Source organism: Cygnus olor, chromosome 3, assembly GCF_009769625.2.
Source record: "Cygnus olor isolate bCygOlo1 chromosome 3, bCygOlo1.pri.v2, whole genome shotgun sequence".
Lineage (NCBI taxonomy): Eukaryota > Metazoa > Chordata > Aves > Anseriformes > Anatidae > Cygnus > Cygnus olor.
The window spans coordinates 89,187,006-89,210,801 of NC_049171.1; the positions used below are offsets into that span (position 1 = coordinate 89,187,006).

At 46.9% G+C, this 23,796-nt stretch overlaps 1 protein-coding gene across 4 annotated transcripts in view; it reads right to left on the reverse strand.

Annotated features, from left to right (window-relative positions):
• MDGA1 (MAM domain containing glycosylphosphatidylinositol anchor 1) overlaps positions 1 to 23,607 on the reverse strand; it is a 136,732-nt gene extending 113,125 nt beyond the window's left edge. For 3 of the 4 annotated variants that reach the window (XM_040552848.1, XM_040552847.1, XM_040552846.1), the window contains exon 1: positions 22,253 to 23,607. In XM_040552848.1, the coding sequence (XP_040408782.1) occupies positions 22,253 to 22,379 (127 nt within the window). In that variant the 5' untranslated portion in view covers positions 22,380 to 23,607. Of the gene's footprint in view, positions 1 to 21,336; positions 21,373 to 22,252 lie in introns of those variants that run through there. The other variant, XM_040552849.1, reaches the window with a different exon arrangement.
• Positions 23,608 to 23,796: the final 189 nt, after the last annotated feature.

The following is a 23,796-nucleotide window of genomic DNA, read 5'->3' on the forward strand; positions in this document are numbered from 1 at the left end:
GTGCGTCCCAGGGACATGCTGAGTTTCCACAGATACCCTGCGTACTTTCCCAGTAGCCTTTCCCAAGCCTTTTCTCCACAATATATGCTACAAAACTTTAAACTTGAATTGGAAGAAACAGCTTGCCTCAGTCCTTACGGTAACCTGTGGATACTGTGCATCCCTCCCTTCACACACTTCCCTGGGTGGGTAAGAGTCACCCACAGCATCTTCTCCCTACAACCAAGCCAAAGCAGGGCCTGACAACCCTCCCCTGTGCTTCTGCCCCACTAATCTCCTCCTGTCAAGCTGCTGCTTGATGCTGTGCACAGGATTCCCCATGGGAGCAAGCACACAGCTCAATAGCAGCCTAGCTGCATCTCCTCAGCAAGGCAGCTTGCTTTGTTTGCTGCAGGACCCAGCACTGCAGAGGACAGGCAAAAGCATTAAAGATGTAGCAGGAACAGTTCAGTTCCCTCCTACAGCCTGAGCCACAGCCCAGGAGGAGACAGACAGTGGAATGAAAGGGCAGCGCATCCAAAGCAACGCAAAGGACCCGCAGCTTGACAACTCTGTTTCATGAGTCATTCTTCTTTCTGCTAAAGCCCTGGGAACTGGTCACGTTTAAGGAAGGGATTGGACCAATTAGCTGGTATGAAAGGCTTAAAGTCCTGCACCTGATGGGAGCCAATCAATAGCACGTATCAAGCGAGTGGCACCTTGGATTTTAATTGCCCCCCTCTAGCCTGCTTTGCTCGGGCAACCTAGCACAGCGCTTGCTCTGCCTGCTGTCCAGAAGCAATGCTGCAGGCTGGAGGAAGGAGGCGGGCAGGAGGCTTGGGGTCCCCTTCTTCAGCAGCTGGTGCCCAGCACGGAGGAGCCTGCCCTGCACCGTGCCTCCCTCCAGCACCCTAACAAGCCCTCTGCTAACCGTATAAGCAGCAAAAGCACACTCCACAGCCCTGATACCAGTAAATACTCTCCTAAATATTGCAAAATGCTGTTGTTGTCGCTCCCACACACACTCTCCTCATGTCATTAACTGTAGGGACCCTCTGTTTGGCTGCTTTAAAAATCTCATAAACTTTCACACTCTTTCTCAAAGCTGGAGTTACTGCTCTCCCCAGGATCCAGGCCAGTTCCCTGGAAGTTACAGCCAAGTCAAAAATAAGCTTGCAGTTTAAAAATTGAACAGACTTAAGATTTAAGGTCTTTATTTATTTCTTCCTTTCTAGCCCTTCTCCCTCCCTGTAAGTGTTCCTATGACCATCACTAAATTACAGCAGGTATAACAAGGCTGAGGAGAATTCCAGCCAATTTTAAAGGCTAAAAGCAACATTAGGAGAAGAAACCCACCCTATTACTCCCCCTACCCCTTTGCTTTTATACAAAGGAAGGTTTTTTTCCCTTGCCTTCTTCACATGAAGGATTTTTCCATGTTAGATTCCTGTATTTGGGCAAGTCACGGAAAAGAGGCAGCATGGTATCACTGGTTAACATGCAAGCCCAACATATGCCATATAGATATCAGTCAGCTGATGTTTAGAGACCTCCTCTAGTACTAACGTCTGTCAAGGTGGTGTATTTCAAGTCACAACCCTGACTTTAGTGGCTTTCTCAGAGGCAGAGAGCACACTGCTATGTGTGAACCAGGGCTTTCCAAATGAGCTCCTCACCTCTCCAGCCATGACTTTACATCTTCCCCATTACCAAGACAAATGGGCTAAAACCCAGACCTGGAGGCCAGCAGGGAGCAGCCTGCATTAGACCTGCTGGTGGCCTGACATACACTCGAAACCACAAGCTTTGCTAACCTTGTCATTTTTTTCACTGCCATTGAGACTTTTGGTGGCTCTCGATAGCTGCAAGCACTGGATTTAAGGGGTGCTGATATTATTTCCTTGTCCGGATTACTTCTGAAATAATAATGTAATAGGCAGCCAACTGTGAGGAGTAAGAAGGGGAGCTCAATGTCCTTAGGGCACCCTCAGCACAGCTTTGTGGGGAAGCTGGGAACAAAAGCTTATTAGGTGACTTTTGGCAGACCCCAAGAAAGAATCAGGATGCAGGATTCTTTCTTCTGAATCAGAATCAGAAACTCCTACAGTGGGCTCTTCACTCGAGAGAAGCAGCACCCATGCTGGCCTTCTCCACTGAGGAAAATCAGGGTCGAGCCACTTGTGAGCCCAGTTGGTCCAGGCTGAAATCCACTGCTGGAGAACACCAACCATCTTCAAAAGAAACCGTTTTCTCCACCAGTACTGACAGTGCATGGAAAGAAGGTGTAAGCAGGAGGAAGGCTGCCTTTGCTTCTGCCCTCTCTCTAAAAGCCTGCAGGGAGGGAAATGATTCACCCCTTTCCTGCACAACTTGTCCTTCAGGGCAGGCAGATTTAAGTGGCCTCAACTGCAGTAAAAGAGGACTTCAAACTCCAGGACTGCTGTCAGGTTGGTCCCTTAGACCTTAGCATGAAAATTCAGTAAGATATAGGGAATGCCTTTGTGCGTGCACATATGCCATGATGGCACAAGAAGTCCTCCTAGGAGAAGGCCTCCTCTCCTCCCTGGAACAGCTTTGACAGGACAAGGCCATGCCTCCTCCCTGCCAAGGGGATGCAAAGGGCTGCACTGCTCCCCTTGACATGCCAGCCTGCTGTAGATAACACCCAGACTACCCAACGAGACAGAAGGAGGGTGCCCAGCTCAGAGTTTAATCAGGCATTGTGTTCAGCCAAGTTACCTGGCTCAAGCTTGATTCCCACTTGACAAGCACCAACCCACAAACCCCCCCAACAGGGCCCCCCTCTGTATACTGTGCAAATTGGAATACAAATCAGAGGAAAAAGCTTTCCTCTGTTTGAACAAATTGCTATAGATTCACCCCCGTCTCAGGTCAGAGCCCCCGATGGGAAATATTTTCACTGGCTGACTGCTAATAGACTCTGGAGCAGCCATTGGATCAATACCTGAATAAGAAAATTAGCCAAAGCACACAATCTGATTTTGCCTTGTTTTGAATTACAGCAGGTTTGTGTTTATTTCGTTCCCTTTTCCCTCCTTCCCTCTCTAGCGCGCTTCCCCAGCCTTGCTCCCTGGTTACCTATCTATCACATCTAGTCAGATTTGTGGGAATATAATAAAGTACGTGCAGGAAGATGTAATGCCTTTAGAAAAAAATGTTTACATGCATTAATATTTTCTAGTGAAGCTGCAGCACTGCCACTCCCTTGGAGGAGTCAGCTCAGGAGCAGCACTGAGATTTGCACACACATACATAGCCCACCCCCCAAAAAAAACAATGCAGGGGACCTGCAAAGCATGAGCAGGGACTGGCTGCACTCTCCCTCTCAGAAAACCCAGGGGGTCAGCAATGAGGTTTCCACATTGTAAATAAAAAATAACAAGAAAAGTAATAATAATAATAAAAAAGGATCAGAGTCCTTTCACTCGGATACTGGTAGCAAGAGAGATGTGCAGCTGCACTTGGGCTAGATTTCAGGTGCACTGAGGGTGAGACAGACCTTAGAAGCCATCTTTGTTCCTTGAAAGACTTCACCAGCAAGGCAACCAGCAAAGGGGATGCCTTTCACACCAATTCAATGCTGTGTTTTTGGCAGCTGAACACAAAGACTTCCCATCTTCCCAATCTCTTTTTGCTCGTTAAAAGCCTATTTCATTCTAATCTGGAAATGGCCCTACAAGAGGGGAAGAGACAGAGAAAAAGAACAGACACTGAGCACATTAGAAAAAAAAAATGCTACCAAACCAACTGTTCAGATAGGGCATATTGCCCAGATAAAATTCAGTGGGAGTAAAATAATTTCTTCTTCTTCCTACCCCAGCATCCCACTCCCTGTCCCACCTACAATTTTGTCAAATGAAGAGAGAAAGCAAAACTGAATCTCCAGCACTTCATGCTGTGAAGCAAAGCCACCAACCAGGTGCCTATGGAGAACTCAAAGTGCAAAGAAACCCCAGAGAATCCAACGTGAGATGAGGTGTCCCTGCCACATTAGCTCACCGCAAGTGGCTTCGAACTAAGCAGTCTGAGCAGGACCTGACGCTGCCTTTACAAAGCATCCCTGAGAAACTGCACATCTTTCTTCCTAGCCACTCATTTGTTGCTACACCCTGGGGACACAACCGTCTTATGCTGACAAGGTGCACAGCACAGGACATCTGCTGGACACACTTTGCTTTCTAACCAAGCAAACTGGAGCTGGGTACCTCAACCAACACCCTGCAAAATTTGTGTATAGCACATTAAACGTGTGTATATATATGTGTGCATATTTAAACAGAGGCTTTTCTTCCTCTGGTGTGTAGTCAATGGATCTATTGACATTTTCCACCATCTCTGACCCAATGCATGTTTAATCTTTTTGTTACGCTTGCAGAAGAACACTAAATATGGTTATTTCCAGAGATCACATTGCACTTAATGGAAAAATGTACAAATGTCTACCCGTGTGTCTTCAGTTTCTCTGCTTGTCTTCATAGCAGGCTACATCAAGAGTGTGCTAATTACAGCAGTATTAATCAACGAACTTTAAGGATTAGGACAGGCCACAAAGAAATCCTTTCTATAAGCACCACATAGCAAGAACCATCTCACTGCAGAAAATATCTTTCGTGGTTTCTTCCAGAAAGCATCACTTACATCTTGGATCAAGTCCAGTGCAAGACCATCGGGAAGGTCAGGCAGGGGGAGCACGTGGTGTATAAAGAAAGCTGAGAAAAATGTTTTTGTTCACACACATATCTCAAGACAAAGGAGATGCTGATATTACTTAATGAGGGGATGAAGAAAGAGCCAGCCTCTCCCCAGAGGTGCATGGTGAAAGGAAGAATGCCAAAAACTACAGGTTGCAACACAGGAAATTCCCATTAGCCAATTAAAAAAAAAAAAATTATATATATATATATTTCACACTGAGGTTGGTCAAATGACAGTAGACGGGCCCAGAGCACTTATGGAACCTCCCTCCACCCTTGGAGATGCTCAACATACAATTGAACAAGGTCCTGAGCAATCTGCTTTAACTTCAAAGTTGGCTCTAACCCCAGAACAGCCCTGCTTGGAGCAGGCAGCTGGTCCAGATGGCTTCCAGAGGTCCCTTCCAACTACAGTTATTCTCTGAAGCAACCAAGGCAAGACTGTATTAGACTGGCACCACAAAGGAGAGGGGGTTTGGTCTGTGCCCTTGTCTCCTCCAGGGGGAAGAGAGGTCATACCACCTTAATAATAAATACATGAAGATATAAATAGACACATCTTAAGCTAACAGATTTCAATGTAAAGATGTAGAAGCAAGGTAAAAAACCAAAATCACTAATGTCACGAACATTGCATTTATTGATAATATATGTTTCATTTCCTTTTGTTTGGTTTTGTTTTTTAAAGCTTTGTTCCATTAATACAGGAGTTGATAGAAATGAGCAAAGGATTTTATGGTTTAAGACCTCTAAACTGGGCTGCAGTCCAGACTGTAGGAATTTCTGTCAGTCCTTTCACCAAGATTCAGACTAAATCCTCAATTACAATTACTTTGGTGTTGGCTTAAATCCCCAGGCCTTAGCATCTCCCAGGGGAAAAAAAAAAAAAAAAAAAAGTACAAGGAATGGAAAGATGCCAGAGATTAGATGTAAACTCAGTCTCAAAACAAAAAACAACAAGAGATCTGTAGGGTATCTTTTTTTTTCTTTTTTTTTTTTTTTCCTTAAAAAACAAATGTGGATTTCCTTCTCCCCTCTTTATATAGTGTTGTTCTTCACCATTATGGAGTTACTGTACCATTTCCCTTTGAAGACCATAAAACCCAGAAAGAGCTTCTGGGAAGGTGGTCACAGAGCTCCTAAAACAATGCAAAATGACACCACTTTCCCCAGGCAGGGATTCCAGGGGAACCTAACAGATTATCAGAGACACAAAAGCAGTGTTCCCCAAATGGATGAATGATGCACTCGTTCCAAAGCCTACAACCATACTGCTCACCTAAGACACCTCACTGCCGCAGGCTGTAGGCATGCACGCTCCTGGGGGAGAGCCACCAAGTACTGGAGAAGATGAATAGACCAGCTATGAAAGGGGACATGCTCCCGAGGAATGGGAATGAAAGAAAGGTCACTCTACAGTTTAAGTAGAAAAGAATTGAATGAATCCCTCATCTTTGGTACAAAAGAGGTGGTACTTGCTTCTATTCAACCTAGCTATCCCCAGACACTGTAGAAGTTGTTTTTTTTTTTTTTTTTTTAAACACTTACTAAAAAATTACTTGAGGAAGCCACAAAACACTGATCCAGCAGCAACGCATGCTATAAGCACACAAGTATCATGAGGGGACTGCTTCCTTTCTCCACCCTGGGGAGTTTAGTGCCAGGTTATTCTGCCTAGAGGTTATTCTGTCCCAGAACACGGAGAAGCTGAGTTGTGGCTTCCTTTCAATGCCAGCACTGGGCTTAGAAGCAGTCTGGCCCAACTGGCACTCACACCAGGAAGGGTAGCACTCCTGGAGACACATTAACCCAGAAATACATGAGCAGTAGCATACCCAAACCAGCTTTTCTTCCTAGAGGGTGATGGAAAGATGGATTGATTATCTGGGAAAATACCTGCTCAAGAAAAAGGTAATTAAAAAAAAAAAAAGTAGAGATATTAGTAATGTCTGTGATTCCACAAGAGCTGACAAGAACATACTTTAACCATTTATTTGGCCTCATCTCTAACCAGAGGTGGTTTGCAACCATGGCTTTACCAAAACTGGTCCCAAACTTCCAGATACATTTACTGCATAAGACTGCTCAGCATATGTAAGACTTTTGAGGACATAACAGGGCAAGCATTCATATCCCACCTGCAGAGTAGAACATCCTGCACCAGCCCTTCATTTCCCAGCACAAGCTCCTATTCTACTTGAAACATTTTTTTTTTCCATTTACTCTGGCAAGTTAATAGCAAATCCAGCCTGTGAAGTCAGCACAGCCACCCATCCTTAGGTGCTTGCCTGAGCACCACACACTAAACCAGAGAAGGCAGGAATGTCCAGTCAATGAAACCTGCAGAAGAGCTGAAAGGCAGATTCAAAATGAAAGTTCAGAGTAAGAATACCTTAGAAAAGGATACAAATGGAAAAGGGAGAAGGAAAGAAGGTCTTCCTCAAAGCAGGGGTTGAGGAACAGTTAACGATATCATGGGCAGAATTCATGCGTGTGAAGCCATACACATTTGCCCACAGAAGGGACAAATGTGTATGAGGCTACCAAGATGACTCTAAGCAGAAAGGAAAGCAGACAGAGGGAGCACTGGAAATCCCAGAAGCTACTTGACAGGGAAAATGAAAGTTCACTGAAAGTTCACTCTTGCTTTTAAAATGGAAACAGTGATGACCATTCAGATCAGAAAAGCAAATGCAAGAGCAGAGATGGTTAGCGCTGCTGCAGAAACAGCCCTGAAGCCTGTCTGCCCTGCCTCAGCTTACATCAGGTCTCACACAGTTCCCGAGAGACTCAGGAGCTGCCCCTTGAATCCAAACTCCCTAACCCCTGTTGATGACCAGGCTAGGTTCTCACCACAGTAGGATGATACTTTTAATACCAAACACGTACAAATATTCAGAGAAATATTACCAGGAAGGAAAGGCAAGAGATGGACACAACAGAAAAATTCATCTTCTCTGTGTTCAGAGAATAAAGACCAAAGAAAGAAGCAGAGGGAGGGTAAGAAAATGCTGTACCATTGTCATCCCTACCCAAAGAGAGTGTTAGAGAATCCAAGCCAGCACAGACAATCCATAAACACAGGACATGGAGAAGGACAGCAGACTGCCATGCACGGCAATACTTGAGGGGACATCCCCCAGGGGCTTGGGAAGCTCCGCCTCAAGTGCCATGTGCTGTCAGTCTAACTCGGTAACAGTCAACCATCCAGATTAAAAATTACAAGTTGCAAATATCAGCCCTATCAAACAGAGACTTTAAAGGCACAGCTGGCCAAGTCGCACACACACAAACACTTTGAGGTATACCAATACCCCAATAAGGGAGAGGGACACGGGCTAAGCGGTGTCAAGCTCTTGGGTCACCATTCCTTCAGTAGGAGCTGAAGTTATTCTGCGCTTCTCCAAACCTGCTCAAAAGCTTTGTGAACAGGGATCAGGAAAGTAGCTCTCACCAGCACCATGCCTGCTACTTAATCTTATTCATACAGAAAGATCAAACCAAGCTTCCAGCTGCTGTTCGCCTTCAGTGTTATAGCTCAGTATAAAGGTATCACTGGCACGATTTCAATGCCACTTGGTTTTCCCTTGCAACAGCAACTCCTAGCGAAGCAGCAGCAGCAGCATTTGGGCATTTGCATGCCAGGAAGCAGGAGAAAAGGGCTTTCTTCAGTTGCAGACCTCTTGCAGGAATTTAATTGCATACTCATTTTATGTGCAAAAGCATACAGTTGGACTTTCTTTGCAAAGCTGTCTCTCACAGAGCCAACATGTGTATCTAAACTAAGCTGATAATACACTCCTTTAATACAGCTTTTACTATTCAAACAAATATTATTTTAAGCAAAGTGAATACAGCTAGGATTCTGAAGGTGAAACACCAGGAACCAATGAAAGAGAAGAGGCAGCTGGAAGACAGCGGGACAAAGGAACAAAGACTCCCCACCACGAGGCACATATCTCCAAACCTGAGTGAGATCCTGAACACTAGCTCTATTTATGTCCCTTCCTTCTAGCTGTACTTTTTAAGGCCATCGGAAGAGCTAGGGAATAAATGTAGGTGACAAAGGCAAGGAAAAATGGTCTCAGCCAAGTATAATGCAATTAAGGAAAAGAGGAATTTTTCCTTTCTGTAGCTAACACAACAATCCTGCTGAAAAGCAAAGGCTGGAAAACTGCTCTTTTCAGCTACCCCAAATTCACTTAGAGTGACAGGTCTGCAGTCTCTAGGAAAGGGCGCACAAATAATATCACATACTGGACAAAAAAGACAAAAATGTTTGGGATAAGAAATACGGTTTTTCCCATCATTCCAAGATTAACCAATGAAAACAGAGGCATAACTTGCTGAGAGTTGAACTATACTTCTAGTATAATAGGAATTATCCCACTCTGGAATAAACAGAAGCATAATCTAAATCATCCATAGCAGTGGGTCTTAAAACCAAAGTATCTGGACACTTTCCACGTCCGTAGAAATGAGAAAACCCTCTAAAGAAGCCATCATCTCAGACAATAGGTCCAGAAAACCCTGGCTACAAAGCTTGGCTCCGTAGAAGCATTTTATGTGGCTAGCCTAAGGCCTGAGGCATTGCACACTGTACAAAGCAAGCATCCTCCTGCTTTATGAAGCAGGTTCACACACGGGGATTTTCTGCACTTAGACCACACATGGGTTCTCCAGCAGCATCTTGCTGAAGGCAGCTCAGAAGCTGCTTGAGAGTGGCAGCAGCACAGTGACCACAGCAACCAGCTATCAAAGAAAGGATGCTCCCCAATGCATCAAAGTGGAAACTGCCACAAGACTACAGAAGTCTTGAGTCAAAATTTAATGCTGATGGGGGGACAAGGAGGATGGGGATGGATATCACATCACTGAAAAACCTCAACTACTACACAGAAACTGAGGTTGCTTGTCTGTGCCCTCCCTTCTCATCCAGCCGGAGACACCTCACTGAAACCAACAGCTTACAAAACATCTGAGGCAGACAAATGGCACCACCTTCTATTCACACAAGCAGAAGACCAGGAGAAACTAACAGACATGGCATCTCTTGTGGTTTGTTTTAAGGTTTATTTTATTTATTTTAACATGCTTGGCTTCCACTGAAGTCTTGAAAAAAAATCAGAAAGGAAGATTGACAGAGACAGGATCCAAGCCATTATGTGCAGCATTTCAGGCCAGCATTTTTACTAGAGGAACAGCTCATCTAGATTCAACTCCCCTCACTTAGAATTAAAACACCATCTACATGAGTAACACAGCAGAGCCAAAAAAAAATGTAGCCAGGAAAGCGATACCCAGTAGTTCCTCTAAGATTTTATTTTTCCTTCTAACGTCTGCTTTCACAGAGAAGCTGAAGAAGCACAATCATTCTTCCCAGCCAAATGGTAAGATGCTGAAGTGAGTTTGGCCAACAATTTTTTTTTCTTTTTTTTTGCTAATGGCAATGCCGAAGGCACAATGGCTGCCTGCTCATACCCCCTTAGCTGTATCGTTCCCTTCTGGGCTAACAAGTAGAAAGCTCACAGTACCAGTACAGCAAGCAGGTGTGACAAAACTCATGTAAGAAATAAGAGCTTATATATATAAAAAAAATGTAATCAGAAAAATATGCCTCAAAGACTAATTACAATGACTTTAACTAGATTAGAAAAAAATGAAAAAAAGTGAAAAAAAATCAGATGTTCTACAAATTAGCCTCTAAATTACAAGCTCTTGCCTATTCTGTAGCATCCTGAGATTTGGGCTCCAGCTTCAGTGTTACCTACAACTGTTTCCTATAGACAACAGCTCTTTCCTGTCACAAAGCATCCAGGGCCTTTAAAAAAAAAAAAAAAGGAGTATAGGAGCATATATGCACAATCTACATTATATCCTCCCGTTTCTTGTTTATTGTAGGGGGTGGTGGTGCTAAGACCAGCCCCTTTTTCCCTGACCTTAATATAACAGCTCTCACCCTCCAGGAGATCTGTAAGCCTGTTTCAGCAAGGCTCCCGCCTATCGGAGACGGCACTTCTCACTTGCTCTTCCAATCCTTCATTTTGAACAGCAACAATGTCACGGGTATTATCATGAGGGCAATGAAAGAGAGAAATATTCTCACTCCTAGAATTTATACACCGTCAACAGCATCAATTTCTTTTCTCTCTTTTTAAATCTAGCAATAGCTAGACACATTTCCTTCTCATTTCCCTGTCTACCTCAACAAGCACATCACAGATCCTGGTACTTTTTAGCACCTTCCCCTGCTTCCTTCTTCTGCAAAGCTTTTATTTAGGCCTAACAAGCAAACAGCTCACACTGATGTTTCCTTCCCCCAGCCTCCTCACTCTCTGCTTCTAGACTTGCTTTTAAATAATTGAATGCAATTCTTAAATTAAAACCCTGTTTATTATTAGCTCTGCTGGAGCTATTCTGTGTGTTACTTGGTACTGCTGACCTACGCAAGGAAAGAAAGTTTGCAATGCCACGTTGAGGGCCTCGCTCCTCGTTTCTCTCTGCTGCTCTTTTAAGGGCCTGTACAAAATGCCCTGCTGACCCCTTGGAAGCGGAGTGATAAGCAGCTGATTTACTGTGTCTTAACGAATGTCTCTTATCTAAAACGGTCTTAAGCAAGCCATATGCTGCAAACATACTTTGAAATGTCTCCATAATAATCTGAGAAGCAGAACTGTTTGTCAAATAGCGCACACACTACTGCTGGCCACTTGGAATAACCATCAGCCACAAGTAGGTACATATGCTCATTGTGATCTGCAAAAATCAGCATGTCATATTTGCCAAGGCTTAGCGAATGCCATAGAGTGCTTTTGAGCTTTGATAGCCACTGTAAACTTTGGTTAATTTGTCCTTTTACATCATGTTTCAAGCCTGATTACCAAATACGAACATGTAGCAAACTGCTCCTTTCAATTTATTGTGATAATACTCATTCATTTCACCCAGCATCCCCACATGAAAGATTTATGGTATTAATCATGCACATCATAGTGAACAGTCATTCTCTACTGTCTATTTCATTTTTCTGCAGGAGTAAGGATGAAAGTCCTGATCCGCTGTATCATTAGACCAACCAGAAAACAAACTATTATTGCACTATTTTAACCAAAGCTGGAGCTTAGTTACTATGGGGAACGTCTTCACATGCAGCTATGTGCTTCAGGAGCTCGACTATCCCATTTTGAAAAACAATTTAGAAACTTAATCACAGTTAAATGCAGGGCTTGTCTTTGCAGGGAGCTATTCGAGAATAGCTTTTCAAGTAAAAAAAAAAAAAAAAAAATTAAAAAAAATGAAGATTAATTTTAGACCTGTTGCCCAGAGCTTTGCTTTCACAACAGCAAGCTGCATTAAGGCAACTTGCACTCTTGCATTGCAAGCTCTGCTTGCTTGACAGATACCACAGAGCAAGAACAACTATGGCATTTGTCTTGCCAGAGTTAGCAATCACTGGAGTGTGCTAGCAAAGCTGCTACAGCCTCGAGCTTCAAACTACACCCCACGACAAAGCTGGGTTTACAGGATCTCTACCCGGTTGCTCAGGTGGGACTCGAGCATATTTGTTTGCTCTGCAGTCCAAAAGCAAGCATTAACCTGGTGCAGGCATCCTCAACGTTTTCGTCACGGAGCTGAGCCCAGCGTTTGGTGACCTCAGATGCAAGGGGCTCTGCATGCTGTGCAGCATCCTGAGAGGGTTTTGCAGCAACAGCTGGATCGTGAGCCAGACCGAGCTCCACGCTGTTAGTGCTGCACTGTGACCAGCAGCTGAAACAGCTCATTTAAGGCTTGCTCAGGAGCGCGCCCACAGGATACAGTCCCACTTTTGCTCAGGCACAGTGTACACGTACCTCAAGTCAACGTGCTTGCAAAGGTATTCCCCTAATCTCTCTGTCTCATAGCATGGGGAAGCTCCTGTCTTCCTATCCAATATCTAAGCATTTCTCTTTTGTGGAGGTAGTGCAAGGCACCCTCTTTCACAACACCTTAACACAGGGATTTTCCCGATGTGCAGCTAACACCACTGCCCTCTTCTGATTCCCCATTGCCAGAGATAGTCTTCTTGTTCAGCAACTGTTTGATCACTAATCATGATTATCCCCTTCTCAAAAAAATCACTTGTAAATTTTGATTGCTCTAAATATAATAGGAACATCTCTTTTTCAAAAGAGAAAAAAAAGTCACTGTCACTAATTCCTTTCAGCCTTTGTTAGCATTTGGGAAACAAACACTGAAGATTTCTTCTTCCTATCTTTGTACTTGTAAGAAAAACAAGAATACAGACTTAGCATATAATTAAAATAATAAAACTTATTGGAATATTCAGACTTCCCTTCTTCAAAGCTGCACGCTGCTCTGGCATCCAGCCTCACTTTGGAACCACAGCTCTGACCTCGTTACCATTACTTCTCCTCTGGTCCAGACACTGCCTCCAGTAACACACCTATGATATTGTCCCCTACTTTTTCCCCCCTTCCTAAATCTCTGCTCCTTCATGGCATAATCAATGTTTTTGTCCTTCCCTTTGGTGCCAGAAAGTTATTTAGCCTCACCCACTCATGAAAACAGCTTTTTATGTATATACAATTTAATTCTTTGATGCTTTGATCAAGTGCAAAATAATTTAAATTGCTGCCAAATGAATCAACATATTCCACAACCAATCTTTGCACTACCCTCAGAGCAATTTTCCAAGCCACCAGCAGACTCAAGCAGAAGAGAGACACGTATGTACCCGTGTCTGAAAGATTTCCCTCTTTATACCCCAGTGCTGTACAGTACGGCTCAACTTCTGGTACACCTTAAAAGATATCCCCAAATAAATCTTTACAAGTGAACAAAGATGAGCTAGATTAGTACTGGAAAACAAACATGGTTTTGTTGTTTTTAATTAAAAAAAAAAAAAGCAGCTTAATTCTGAGATACCTGTTCTTAATGGCTTATTCCTTCTTCAGGATGTATTTACCTTGCATCTGTCAGCCACAGGGATCGCACATAGTACCAGCTGCACTTTACTGGATAGAAAAGGATGTTTAAAACTTTGCTGATGTTCGATTCTCCTTTCTGCTAAGGGCAAATCACTTAATCTCCATCTCATTTCCCCACAGGCAGAGTGGAATAACTGTAGACAACAGGGGCTGCGTGAAGGTGGAAGTTCATGGATATTACAGTGACAGGAAACACCTAAACTAACAAGAAATCCTACTTGTGTGCTCTGAGATGATTTTCAGGGTCTAACAACCACAGAGGAAGCTCTCAGCTGGTCTGGAGCACTTAACACCCCAGACGTGTACACTTGCCTGGCAGGGGAGTTCAGTCACGCAACCCCAGCTGTCTTCTGCTGAGGTCAGGTTGTTTTTGTGAGCCTTGATTTCTCACATCCCCACTATTTCAAGGGGTGCTCTGAGTTGGAATAATCAATTTATTAAACTCGCAAGAGACAGTCATTCTTCACCCTGTAATTCTACAACTGCCTTTACCAACCACAGAAGGTATAGAACAAACACCAATGAGTCAAACGGTGTCTGTAAGCAAAAGCCATTTCGCCACGTTTCTCAAAAGTGGCTGAATCACATTTCTTTTCCCTTTTTATTTCATCATGAAGGCACACAAGAGATGCAGAAGATTCCCCATCCACATTTATCTTAAAACAATTTGTGCCAATTAGTGAAGGACCATTTCCTTCTGAAACTGGAGCAGCAACAGCGAGCATCTCCTCGTTTTAAATGTCCACCTGCAGACATCCTAAAGCTTTTCTCACAGCTTGACTTTAGCTTTCAGTGTTATATCGGTTCTTTATGCAACACGCGCTAATTTTTCTTCAGAAATTACAGTCCTTACTGCACCTTTGTCAATTGCTACCCTCCCCCTGCCATCATTTCCACTTCCACGAAACCCAGCAAAAGTGTCTGCACGCCATTTGTCCTGTGCTACAGTTCACAGCGGAGACACCATCAGCCAACACATCACAGCCATATTTTTTGGTACATCCGTGGGATCTCCCTTACACGAGGTACAGCAGGATAGCAGCCAACAGCACCTCCCCGAGCGATTTGCAGCACGAACGAGAAGAGCAACAGGAAAGCAAGAGGCTGACTGGATAGATCCATGCTTGCTGCTTGAAACACTTGTTCCCCGCTCTCCCTGCAGGTCTGCAGCACTGCTGAGCTGTGACCTGCTTGCAGGACAGCAGAGGTGACACTGAACTGCCATGCCACTCTGCCACCATGGCTGTCCTGCCTCATCTGCAGCCACTGAGAGGTATAACTTTGTCTGCACTGCTGCTCATTACTAACACAATGCTGAGAACACAGTGTGCTCCACAGGAGTGTACAAAGGGAACGTCTTCCTCGTAGGAGTTTACACATTACAAGACCGTAAAGCTTCCGAGATTTTGGGGATGCAGTCATACAAGCATATGCTGGTGCACCCAGATTGCCTAGTCTAGAAAAACATGTAGGAAATTTAAAGAAGTAATCATTTGCGTTCAGTAGTATTTCACCAGTTCCCTGTTTACTTCGGGCATCTCCCTTCACCTGGACCAGAGTGTTTAGGCATTAAAACGTATGGTATTAACGGTCAGAAGCTGACCTGGGATATCATGCAGCCAGCATACTGGTGCACAAAGAGCTCCCTGTAGGCAGCCATGATGCTCAGGAGATAACGTTGCAGTGAGCCAAGCCCTAAGTCACACTTTTGCAAGAGCCAAATCTGATGTATGAGCATCAATACTAGCCTCTGCTGGGGCACCCTCAGCTCTGCTGCCTCGTGGCAGCACTGCAGCACCTGGGTGCTCACCTGGGTGCATCAGGGGCACTGCTAGCCAGCTGCCACCTCGCTGTCATCTTTTCTCCTCCTGCCAGAGGAAAGTTGTGCATGAGGATCACTCTTCCCTCATAACTGTTCAGATTCCTCTAGCCCTGTTGTTCTTTTTCAAAAAAAAAAAAAGAAAAAAGAAAATGTAAAAACAAAAACAAAAAAACATAATCCATGATCACCCAAGTATGTGAAGAAAAAAGAAACGGAGACCATGGCTGAAAAGCTAACTAGGGGTTTAAGATGCCTGCACTTATTTATTATATGATCTTTTATGGGAAATTGACAATGAGATACTCCTGAAAGGGAAAAGAAAAATAGGATCATGAACTGCTTGGACACTGTGTGACAGAACTTCAGACCCTAAAACAAACGAGATTTGTATAGAAGCAAGCGAGCAGCCAGCGCTGACAAAAGGGAAGGAGCAGCTCCAACCCAGGTGCAGCTCCTGCTGGGCAGAGCTGGTGGGATCACTGGGCTGCCCTTTCCCCAAGCCCACCTGGGTGGCTGCGGTGTCCATGCCAGAAAGCAGACCCAACACATCTGTGGGGTCACTCCCCAGTGCCCCGTCTCCACCAGCTTTTCTTTCAGCGAAGCTGTGGCACCCCCAGGTGCTGGAAAGCCTACCCCTGCTGGGCACATCCCCACCACCCAGGTGTGCCCTGTGTCCCCCCAGCCAGATGAGTCCCATCCCCATCCCCTCGGCCAGATGTGGCACAGCTGGGCTGAGACCTGTGGGCTGCCTTTCCGTGGGCAGGGGGCACGAAAGCAAGTGGGGAGTGGGAGCCTCTGCTCCAAGAAATGCCCCGGTGTTGACCTGATAACTCAGCCTCCAAGCGGGTTGTGGCCCAGCTGTTCTGTCGGTAAAAGCTCTTCTTGGCTCTGCTTTTGCTGCACCACGATCACAGATGCCCGGGACTTCCCTTACCTGGCTCCAGTTTTCAAGTTCTTCCGCAGATCTTTAATGCAGCGGTTTTTGATCACCAGCTCCATGGGGTATCACACATTTAATTTCTTCTTTTAAACACTGAGCTAGCGCTTGGCCATAAAAATAAACCTCTGTTGTTCCTTCAACCCTTTCCCCCAAGTAAAGGGCAGATGAAAGCTTTTTTTCCTTTTCAAAGCGAGTGCTTTGGATCCTGACAGAGGAGAGATCTCCCCATTAAAGACAGGCACAGAGACATGAAACACACACTCCCTTCTCCCACCTCTTCACAGCACATCGCTGTCTCCGGTAGATCCCAGAGCCCTGCCTGATCTGCCTTCTGCTGCACAGTGCCGGTACCCCACAGCCCTCTCGCCCTTCCTCCACAAGCCAGGGGGATGCTGGCATGTTTTCCCAGTCTGAATTCAAGCCAGCAGCTGATGAGTAGCAGAAGGTGACCGGGATGGGAGCACTTGACGTCCCCACCTTGACTGCTTGAGACTAGAAACAAAGTTTTCTTAATAGTTTTGATAAGACCTCAGCTGCTAAGGATAGCCTAAAGACACTCCTAGTGTATTACCAGATGCAGGTACCTGCTGCATCTCTGAGACCAAAACCATGTTTTCCACTGTTGTGTTTTTTTTTTTTTTTTTTTTTTTTTTTTTTCTGGAAAGAGCCCATCATAAGCCGAACACCCAGCTTCTCCACAGCAGAACACAGCCCCCTCTGCGGGCACAACACAGCAATCCCTTGGCACAAAACCCACCAATGCTTATCTACCACGGTGAGAACTTCACCACTAAGCTCTCTCTGCAGAGCTACGTAGGCTGCTGACTTACCTAATGCCACCTAAAGAAACCCTTTGCAGGTAGGGTTCAGAAGACTTCCACCAGAGGAGCAGAGCACACCCCACCAGGCAGCCTTTCACTAGTAGAAATGCACCCGGCTCTACTGCTTTCACCAGCACACAGAAGTCGGTCACAGTGCAATTTTTGCCCTACACCTCAGTTCTTCCCTCACCAAACAAGACATAGCTGTGCAGGCAAGACTCATAGGCATTGACTACACTTAATGAACCAAGAGAGCGCGATATGTATGTATGGAGGGTGTGGAAGCCTGAAACCACACTACTCAAGAAAGCAGAACAGCAATAACTCCAGTCAAAACATGGGCAAAACACTAAGGCTTCTGGCTGATGGGAAGCGTCACAGGATCTCTGAGTCTCCACCATGGAAGTCTCTCTGTCTTGTTATTTAAAAATAAGAACAGCAGTCCCAGCTGCACAGCATCCCTCATTGCCACTACTGAATTGCTGTCTGACTATTAAACCACCAAGGCCATCCTCAGCTGCATTTTCCACTTACAGGGAGCCACTTACTGCACATCCCTCCCCTATCTCTTAAAATCATCTGAAATATATATAACTAAAAAGAAGGAAAAAAAACCCCACAAGATAAATCCAGTGCAAAGCTGACATGGTGATAATTTTAAAAGCTATGCTGCTCATGTCAAATTATTCAACATCTGTCTTCATGTTCCCACAAAAATTAGCATAGGATGGTGGTTTCTGGTGACACCTATAGTGAAATATTTTGACTTCTACCAGCAAGGTTGCAAACAACCTGTCAAGAGAATAATGTCAGTTTTCTAGTACTGCATATTAAAGTCAATTGAGGGTTTATCTGGTGTGTGAAGCTACTGACCTGACCTAAAAACAAAGACTCTGGTCTCAGGAGGGTGAGTCTGATGCACTACAGCTGGAGGATGCCAAGGCATGCTGGAGCACAGGGCTGGCTAAATTTAATGTCTTGGACTTAAAGAGCTGCCAGAGAACTACGCAAATGTTGGAGCAGGCCAGTCTTTAGGTGTAGCCTTCCAGTTACAAAACACCTGTGATGGAAAGGCTACAGCGAGTCACCACAGATTTCAGGGCTGGACAACAAGGAGAAATGGCTGAGCCCACAGGGGAGGATGTGTGTCTGCATATGTTTTATACATAAAAGATGCATATACACACTCGTACATAGATGTCTGGAGTACTGCTGTGCTCGTACATCCCCTTTTCCAGGGAGGATCAGCCAAGCAGGGGCTGACAGGAGCCAGCTCCGTTGCTGCTTTAGCCAGCAATTTTCTCACTCTTTTCAGAGGGCACGGGGAGCACTGGGATAACAGCAAGAAAGCTGAGGAGCTCCTTGCCTGGCCCCCTGCTCCTGCTGGCAAAACAGGTAGTGAGAGGCAGGGGAGGGGGACAGATCCATGCCACCAGGCTCAAGGTTAACACTGGAGTGTGCCTGCTCCCTCCGAAACTGGCAGCAAAGTCACACGTGTGAGCTGAGACACCCCGCTTGAGCGGTGGTGCACTGAAAGCTCCAGGAGGAGAGGCTTTTACTTCACAGGTAAGAGGAGCAGGAAACAAATCTTGTCACGTGGACACGAAATGAAAGAGTGGGAATGTTTATGGCCTAAACCTAGGATATGTTTTACCACGACACTCCCCTGTTGCAGGCACAAGAAAACATTCTCCCACTAGATTTTATGCCTGCCTGCAGTGGCACCTCAGAGGTGATTCAGTGTGATGGTGTCTCTTTAAAGAAAGGGCTTTATGGGGTCATTTATCCCCAACCTCAGAGGCCAGGACTACTCTGTATGTGCTTCACTCACACCAGTTTTAAGTATCTGAAGCACCACAGCCCATCCAAGCCCCCCAGTCTCCGTGCCAGGCAGCTTTCCCTGCTGCCCAGCCCAAGCCTTCCTTTTATTCCCTGTCCCTTGCCTTGCTGCAGCCCCTCATTGCACACTGCCATGACCATTCCTGAAAGGCTTCTCAGATGCCTTTTCAGCAGGTGAATTATGAGAGGCAGGGGACAAAACAGCCCGCTCTCTTTTATCCTGCCCCCAAAAAAAGGCTGCTGCTGATCATCTGGACTGGGCTAGCTGCCAGACACCCCAGAAATGTTAATTATACGCTACACATGGAGTAAGCAAAGCAGCAGCCCTGGGCACACCCTGAATCAGAGCTAAGTGTGTTCTGGAGTCTGCAAGGCTGACGAGGAAGCAAGAGGCGTGCTCATCCCTTTGGAAACCCTCTCTACCCTCCCCTTTCAGTCTAATATATAGCCTTTAAGCACTGATAACTTGAAGCATGGGAGGTCAGGACCCCTTTCCCTCTTACCTCTTCTTCTCTCCCTCCAAATTATGACATTTCCTACAAATTGGTTACTGCTTGCTCCTTATCTTGACCGGCAGCAGTAATGCACCGGGACTGACAGGCACACACAGAGTTTGGGAAATGGGGCACCACGAAAGGCTAAGCCTGCTGAGCTGCCTCCCATGTCAGGCCAGCTTTGTCTTATTTCAACAAACAAGGCTGAAAGGATGGGATCAGCTAATGAGAAGAGGGTTTCAGACACTCTTCAGTCATTACAACAAATGCCAATTTATATAACAAGCCTCTTCAGGTAGCAGGCTAAAAGCACCTTGACTCCTAATTAAATCGCACCTCCACTGCGAAAGCTTCTTTCCCAGCAACCCCCTTACACACATTTTATTTATACCATTCATCTCAATAAACCTCTCCAACAACTCCACTCTCCTAGACAGAGGTCTTTTGTGTGCATCCATGTGGGTGTATTATTTAAAGAGTACATCACATGGATACTTTATCTAGTTTAATCTGATTTAATCTTAGCAGATTTACTAAAGTAAAATATATTTATAGACCAATATACATGCCTCTCCCTATTCCCATCACCATGAATCCTCAAAAGCAGAAAAATGGACCCGAACCATGACACCTGAGTTCCCAAAACTGCCACGATAAGCGCCACGCGAGACCAACATTCACAGCACAGAACACCTAAGCGTGATCAGCTCGAAGCTACGGTGAGAGGCTAACATTTCAGACAAAGCAGCGGGGCAGTATGACTGATTTTTAATCCTGCTTTAGTTATCCTTGTAAATATAACGGTATCAATCCAGTCCTGCGTGAGCCATCAATAACAGCAATTTACCACCCAAACAGCGCTGGCTGCACAAAGCACGAAATCAGTGCAGATAGGGGGACCGAAGGCAGGGTTGGGAGAGACAAAATGAAAACTATTAGTCACCGCAGAAGTTTGCGGTGTGCTGCTTCCACAACACGCTGCTCTGGGCTGCGCTCGGGGACGGCTGCGTGCTAAGACTCCCGACAGCCTCAACAGATAGTTGGAAGACGTAGGGGAGGGGAGAGGAGGGAGAGAGCGGGTTTCTCCTCTGCGTAGTTAAGTAAGAGAATAGATGGGAGTAGTACCATTTTGACTCAGAGATGCCGTCATTTTAGTGCACGTCTGTCTATCTGGGCTTTGTTTTGCATGCTGCTTCTCCGGTCTCTCTCAGAGAAAAAGAGAAAGCCACCTGTAAGTTATCCTGAGGATCTAATTCAGCTGCAGCTCTAACAAATGCAAGTTCATGGAAGTAAATGAAAAAGCCCACAACAGCCAGCCTTCTCAGGCACATTTAAGTAAACCATGTGTAAGCTCTGTCCCTCTTGCTACACTCCTGAGCAAAGAGGCCGTTCTACAGCATCAGCTACTCAGCAGCAAGCACATTAAGACAAAATTAAGAAAGTTCAGCTAGAAACACATTGCCTGGTTTAAAGGATTAAATAACCTGACTTGACTAGGTTTCTGTACCACAAACTCATTCTGCTCTTCATTTCCCTGCAATTTTCCTCTGGACATGAGGACTGCGAGAAAATGTACTGGGAGGAAGAAAGAGCAAAGGAAGCAAAACCCCCTCCATTTAAAAATGGTTATTTTACAAAACAGACCTAAACTCAAATTAACATCCCAGCCCTCAAAGAGAAAGGAGGGATTGTTCCCATTAAAGAAATCCATCATTAAAAAGTGACCTACAAAGACTTACCCATAGCCAGGGAGACTGAACTGATCTTTGCCAGGGCTCACACAAGAGACTGGCTGCGTGCTGTTAAAAAGGGGGAGGAGGGGGCTGGCTTCTCTCACTGGGGTCTCTCTTCAGAGCTCAGAGAGCCGGGCTTGTTAGAGGCAGAGGCATGCCTTCCAGAAGGACTTTACAGCAACGCACAACTGAGTCGCAAGCCAAGATAAAGCCGGCTTGTTAGGAGAGGCAAGTCTTGGGGGTTGCTTTTATTTATTTTTTTCCCAGTGTGTTGGAAATGCAGACACTGGAAAGGCAGAATTAAGAGAGGGGGCTGGGGGCTGGCTCACGCGCATCCCACCCAGGGCTGGTGCTCGGAGGGGGCACGGGGGGTCCCCAGCCGCTGCCCCCCGCCCTCCTCTGCTGCACTGGGCTTGCCATTTGCCACCCTGCCTGCGAACGAGGTGTGGGGGGGAAATAAGCAACACCACGGTCCGAGAAATAATATGAAAATAAAAATAAACCCCAAGCAGCTCCACATCAGCTCGGGGCAAAGTTCACCAGGGCGCAAGGGCAGCCCCCAGGGGGAGGGGGGAGCCCGGCGGGGGTCGCCCTGGGGATCGGGGAGGGGGGGGTGATTTGGGGCAGGGCAGCACGGAGGGCAGCCGAGCCGGCACCGTGCAGGGGAAGGGGAGGCACCCGTCCCCCCCCCTCCCATCCCCCCCCGGGGCGGCCGGGGGTTACGGGGAGGAATTAGGAAGAAGCCACAGGCTCCGGGAAGCCTATCGCTGCGTAAACCTCTCCGCTCGGGCTGCGGCGAGCTTTGGCAGCGTCATTTACTTTCTCCTGCAGGTGCTTTTTAACTTTGATCCCATCGCCGCCGCCCTGCGCCCTCGCCTCCCCCTCCCTCCCTCCGAGCAGCCACCGCGATGCCGCCCCTTACCGTAAACCCCCTGTCCCCTGCTGTAGGCTGGCACCAGAGACAGGAATAAAAAACAGATCATCTCCATCTTCAAGGCAGCGCCTTCATCGCCGGCGAAGAAAAACAGCCAAAAGAGCCCAGGCAGCATCCGGCGGGGGAGCGAGGAGCGGGCGAAAACCTCCCGAAACGCCGCCCCATGCGCCCCGCTCCGGACACCGGCGGAGGAAGGGACCCCCCCGCCGGAGCCGCCTGGGGATAAGAATTAAAAAGCAACAAGAAAAAAATGGAAAAAAAAAAAAAAAAGAAAAAAAAAAGAAGTGAAAAAGAGAAGGAGGCAGGGAGGGCAGGAAAGCGGAGAGCCGCTTCTCCCTTCACAAGGATGCTCGAGGATGCCCAAGAAAAGGAGCAGGGCAGTGGGCAGCCCGCAGGAGCAGGAGTGGGGTCCGGGCCAGCCCAGCGCTGCCCACCCCCCCCCCCACGGGAAGGGGTTTCCTTTGTGCAGGGGGAGCCGCCGAGCGCTGCCCGGAGTCCTGGGCTGCCCGAAGTGCTGCCAACTGGGGCCAACTTGGGAGAGTCCTCGCCCGCCCTCCTCCCGACGAGGCTCTGGCCGCAGCCCCACGAGCGAATGGGGGAAAGGAGAAGGAGGTGGAGGGAAAAAAAAAAGAGAAAAAAAAATTGGGGGGGAGGTGGGGGGTGGGGGGCGAGGAGCCAGCTGCTGAAAGGCGGAGGGAGGGCTAGGTATCCTCTTCTCCAGATCTTCTGGGGAGGGGATTGTTGTAATTAATCAAATCCAGGATTTTTTTTTATTATTATTAGTATTATTTTAAAGCGTCTCCCAGGAGCTCCCCCAGCCGCACTGCATCGCCCCAGCCAGCCTGAAGGGAGAAGCGAGCGAGGAGCAGCCCCAGCAGGCGCCCTGCAGCTCAGCCCGGCTCTCCTCTCCTCCTCCCCAGCCTGCCAGCTCCTTCTCCCTTCAAAACTTTCCCCGGTGTTGCGTGCAGGGCTCTGCCGGCTGCTTCTCCCCCGCCGCTCTCCGGCTCCTCCCGCCTCGCAGGTGCTGTGCAGCCGCGGGGAGATCCGCGCCGCTCCCCCCCCGACGGCTGCCGGAGCCCCCCCGGGGAAGCAGCGGGAGCTGCAGCTGGAAGGGAGCCGCCGAGGAGGATGGAGGAGCTGCAAGAAGTTGGCTTACTCCCGGCCGGGTGCTCGCCCCGAAAGGCGACGATCCCCAGCACGAAGTTGCCGGCGGCGTCCCCGCTCCCCTGGCGGCCCCGGGGGGCTCCTCTCCGCTGCCCCCCCGACGGGGCGTCCGGGGGCACCGAGCCCCGGGCTTGCCTCAGCCCTGCCTGCCAGCTCTGCCCAGCACGCCGCGTTTTCCTCACCCTTTGGCTTTCCAGTTTTTTTTTTTTTTTTCCTCCCCTCCCCTCTTCACCATTCCATTCCCCTTCGGTTTAAAAAAAAAAATAATAATAAAAAAAATAAATAAAAAAATCCGAGCCAATTAAAGCAGCCGTGCTCCGGCAGAGCCCTGCCTCCTGCCCAATTCCCCGAGCCTCGGCCCAATTAGA